General features: G+C 43.5%; 1 protein-coding gene across 1 annotated transcript; it reads right to left on the bottom strand.

Annotated features, from left to right (window-relative positions):
- LOC137313325 (probable G-protein coupled receptor 139) lies at positions 1 to 3,220 on the bottom strand (the record flags this gene model as incomplete). The annotated part of the gene is made up of 2 exons (XM_067979438.1): positions 3,151 to 3,220; positions 1 to 887 (listed from the first exon to the last, which is right to left on the bottom strand). Coding segments are annotated over exons 1-2 (957 nt in total), but the record flags the coding sequence as incomplete, so codon positions are not given.
- Between the last annotated feature and the right edge of the window lie 1,723 nt (positions 3,221 to 4,943).

The following is a 4,943-nucleotide window of genomic DNA, read 5'->3' as shown; positions in this document are numbered from 1 at the left end:
AACAATTAGATTGAATGGGTATTTCACCGCGTTCTTCAGCTCCTCTCTGAATTTAGTCTGGGTCAGGACATAAATACACGTGTTTGTGCAGGAACTGAGAAGCTGCAGCATCCTTGCTGTGTTTTCTGTGAGATAAACAGGGTCAGTGTAGGAGTAATAATACCGAATGTCTGCAATTCGCACATAAATGAAAAATACAACATGTGTCAGCCACAACAGTATAAAACTGCCCGATATACTGAAGAGTAAAATAATGGATTTCTTTCGGTTCTCCATCTCTGGATCACTCTGATTCTCTCCATTACTGCGGCCCCGGAGTCCCCTGCGGACTTGACTGGACACTAAAATACGCCTGACCGTGAGAACATTGAGCAGCAAAATCAGACAGAACGGGACACAAGGGGTTAAAATGAGGTGAAACATCTCAAATGCGGCCCATGCGGGGGAAGTACGGAAGCTCGGTTTACCCACACAACCCCAGGGAACATTATCAATTATATAGTAAGGGTCAAATGCAAAGTACCAGGGGACACTTTCTAAACAGGCCAGCACACTCACTGTTCCCAGAACCACAGCCGCCGTTCTCTCGGTGCAATATTTAATTTTCAGCTTCTCATAACAAATGGCCACAAATCGATCAAAGGTGAAAGCGACCGTGAACCAGACAGAAACATCCGTGGCTGCACCTCCCAAGAAGATTATCGAACTACACACAGGAGTAATGTTCAGGAATGAACCTGGGAAATACATTCCAACAATCCACACCAATATCACACGAGTGACAACGACCATGAGATCGGCCACTGCCATTCCCACCAGGTAGACACTGATACATTTGGAGAGACCGCACTTTCCTCGGGACAGGATCACTATCGCCACCAAGTTAACTGTAAGAGAGAGAAAAAGAAGCAGAGAAATTACTGATCAGACCTGGAGTCAAAGCAGCAGGTTGAGAGGATCTGGGGTGAAATTTCCAGCTTTGTTGCTGCATCGAAGGGTTGAAAGTGATTGATTGACCTGGGCAGCGCTTTCGGGCAGGGATATGTTTTAAAACACAATGATCAATAATGAATTGGGAGATGGATACAGAAAGTGAATAAAGTGAGCACCGGATCCACTGGAAGGGCTGAGTGAGGGCGCAGTGCCGGTGGGGAAGGGAGAAGGGGTTTTACACACCGGGAATCCAGCGGATTAAAGCCGGATTTGGGCTCCGGACTGACGGGAAAGAGAGGGAAGGGTCAGGAAGGTGAGGGGGCGGGGGAGGTGCAGATTGTGTGTCGCTCTGGGTTAAGAGAGCTGACAGTGAGTGAGGTTGGGAGGGAGACAAGGAAAAGAGTTGTGTAAATGAACGTGTGGGAGCTGGAGGGGAATGAGGGGCAGGTAGTTTGCGAAAACGGACAAACTGAAGTAAGGGATGAGGAGACAGAGGATTCATTGCATTGGGAGGAGAGGCTGGGATTCACAGGGAGAGACTGCAGCAGAGTGTGAGAGGAAATCTAATCTATTGGTCTCAGGAACACAATCCAACTAATACATTCAACTGTTCATTTCTGTGGTTATCGATGTCAGGGAACCTGTGCTGGGTGTAAAATGTCTTTAATAAATTTAATTTCTACATTCAATTAAACTTAAATTGAAAAGTATTAATAAAATCAACCACGTTGTTATTGAATTCAGCCGAACTTTAAAAATACAGAATCCGAATAATTCATTATGATCAAGACATTTCTGATTCTATTCTTGAAGTAAATTGTAACTATATTTAGTGTCAAGTTGGAAAACATGGAACATTCACAAAAAATAGACTGAGGTCCTGACAGGGATATAAACACGAGGAGCGAGTCCCACAATAAAATCTAATTCAATCTGACCACATCATAATAACACCTTCAAATCACATTTTCTATGTTTAATTGCACTGGAAGTTTCAGCAGTTCATTCTGATGAATTATTCACACCACAGCCTCTCGCTTTCCCTCTCAGTCCCCCTCTCTATCGCTCACTCTACTCTCTTTCTCAAGTCCATTTTCATATCCGATTAAATCCTATCATCCTGTGCCTGCATTCTGTTCACCAGCCCCGTGTTCCACCGATCCTATTCTCAGTGTTAGTTTGTTAAATAGTGAAGCCTTTGTGGAATAGTTTAATGATTCTACAGATCATTCAATTCTCCACCTGTTCACCTACACTGTTCACTGCATCGACAAATCATGGAATAAACAGAATCAAATTCCACTTCCAGACAGATCTTAAAATAATTAAGATTCCTTCTCCTGTAATTATAAAGTAAAGGGATAGATAACAAACGCCAACATCACACTTATAATCTAAGGAATCTTAGAGGGTCTCCTGATTCCAACAGATACGGTGCAAATTGAGACAACATAACAACCAAACATTTCATTTTACAGTGAAGTCCAGTAATAGACAGTCAGTGTATTCATTCTCAATGAAGCAGAGAAGGAGATTTGAAAGTGTCAGCAGCAAACTCAGTTCAGTAACCAGACAGCTGAAGCGGCGTCAGATACACACATAATGAAATAATATTTCAGAACAGTGATAACCAATAAATACACTGAAATCTCAGTTAAACTGGAGCATGTTATTGGGGAGGGAGGACACTGCACTGCCTCCTTGTAACACTGAGACCTTGAGCTGTCTCATTATCAATCACTGAAAACACATTGATGAAAACATATTCCAGGACAGGTTAGTTCCACAAAATGAAACTGATAACAGCTCCTGATGGTCTGATACCAACTCTTTGCCCAGACGCCAAATTCCAATATATTCCACACAGAGAATAATCCATTAACAATGCCAGCTTTGTACATACAAAGTCATTACAGATATAATGTAACTCCGACAATATCGAAAGTTTGGAAGTTAAAATGATATCATTTGTCAACAATAGATTCAATACAGGAAATAAACCAGTATCAATGCCAGGGTTGGATATAAAAGGGTCATTATGGTTATCATGCAGCTCCTACAAGACCGAAAGAGCAGAGACTTAACATATTCCATCATTCAACCAATAGAACAGAACAGGTGACTGTGTTAAACATGGTCGGAGAAAACATCATATCCCAAGTACAGCAGCAGAGTCAACACTGATTTACACCATTAACAGCTGAGATAACGGCTTACCTGGAACTCCAATCGCTGCAAGAACAGGATAATAGATGTCTTCCATCTGATGGATTACTGGATATTCCATTTCTGTGAGAAGCACTGACTTCTGTTACCCTGGAAACCACAGCTCCAGCAGGCACTCTGAGCTGATCCATTCCAACAAGCCCTGATTTATACAGGGGATAAGTTTCCACTGACACGGTTTTACCCCTGACCATTGCTATTAGTTACAGTCAGTTTAACAAACACATTACATCAGCAGCTTTGACTCCGCTGTAAATAATGTGGTGAATAAAGCACAAACATCTCAAAGTCCACGATATTACTTAATCAGACCTCTCTCAGGAATAAAGTTTAAATCTGTTCTCATACAGGACTGATCCAACAATAATAAACGGCTTCATTTACAGTTTTTATATAACTATATTGACCATGTTCACTCCTGGTGTTTCATTTATAATTTAGACAGATGTCTCCGCAGTGTGCACTGAACCCAGGGACACAAGCTGACCCGTTTCACTCTGTTCCTGCAGTTTCCCAGTTAAAATATGAATTGTGAGTCTCTGACACGAGGACAGTTAAAGGGCAGGTTGAGGATTGCAGCCTAGAAATACCTGGGTGATATTAGGGGACGGACACTGAACGTGTCCCATTGACATTCCTCTCTCCGCTATTTTACTGCAGATGTTAACCCGTTTATTCTACATTGGTGAACGGCTCCAGTAAAATTGTTCCCGTGTAACACCGAGCTCAGCTCATGACCCGATTTGACCTCCATCACAAAGGCCCCGTGATTCCCTCACCCGCCTCCATTCCTTCCTCAGCCCATTGCCATTGAAACTCTCATCAATGCCTCTGTCCCTCCAGACTCCATTCCTCCAATGTACTCCTGGCCGGCCACCCAACCTCCACCTTCCATAAACGTGAGCTCGTCCAAAACTGTATAGTCCGTGTCCAACCAGCACCAGGTCCTGCTCGGACTCACTGACCCTCACTGGCTCCCAGCTCCATATCACTTAAATTTAAAATTCTCATCCTTGGATTTAAAACCCCCCTGGCCCACCCCACCCCATCTTCACACACACAGTAAAACTACCAATGATCTCCTCATTCATCGGTACGGAACTATTTTGGTGGGACTACCCTCGCTTGGTTCCACTCACCCATCTGAACAGAGCCAGGTGAAGCTTCTCTTCCCACCCTATCACCGTTATCTCTGATGTTTCTAAAGGTTCAATCCTTGGCTCCCTCCCCTTCCTCATTTGCATGCTGCCCTTTGGTGACGCAGTCTGCAGACACGGACCAGCTTTCAAATGGACGCCGACAAAACGATCGCCTCTCTTGACCCTTCGTGCAGGAACAGAGAGATCTGGGGTTATATGTGCACAAATCGTTGAAGTTGACAGGGCAAGTTGAGAAAGCGGTTAAACAAGCATAGAGGATCCTGGTCTTTATAAATGGAGGCAAACAGCACAAAAGCAAGGATGTCATGATGAACCTTTATGAAATACTGGTTCGGCCACAACTGGAGTATTGTGTCTAGTTCTGGGCCCCGCACTTTTGGAAAAATGTGAAGGCCTGAGAGAAGGTGCAAACCAGATTTACCAGAATGATTCCCGTGATGAGACACTTTAGTTACGTGGATAGACTGGAGAAGCTGGGGTTGTTCTCCTTGGAACAGAGAAGGTTGCAATGAGATTTGATAGAGGTGTTCAAAATCATTAAGGGTCGAGATAGAGCGTAGAAAGAGAGAAATTGTTCCCATTGTCGGAACGGTCAAGAATCAGATGACATCAATTTAAGGAGAT

Source organism: Heptranchias perlo, unplaced genomic scaffold, assembly GCF_035084215.1.
Source record: "Heptranchias perlo isolate sHepPer1 unplaced genomic scaffold, sHepPer1.hap1 HAP1_SCAFFOLD_47, whole genome shotgun sequence".
Lineage (NCBI taxonomy): Eukaryota > Metazoa > Chordata > Chondrichthyes > Hexanchiformes > Hexanchidae > Heptranchias > Heptranchias perlo.
This window is presented reverse-complemented; position numbering and strand designations above follow the sequence as displayed.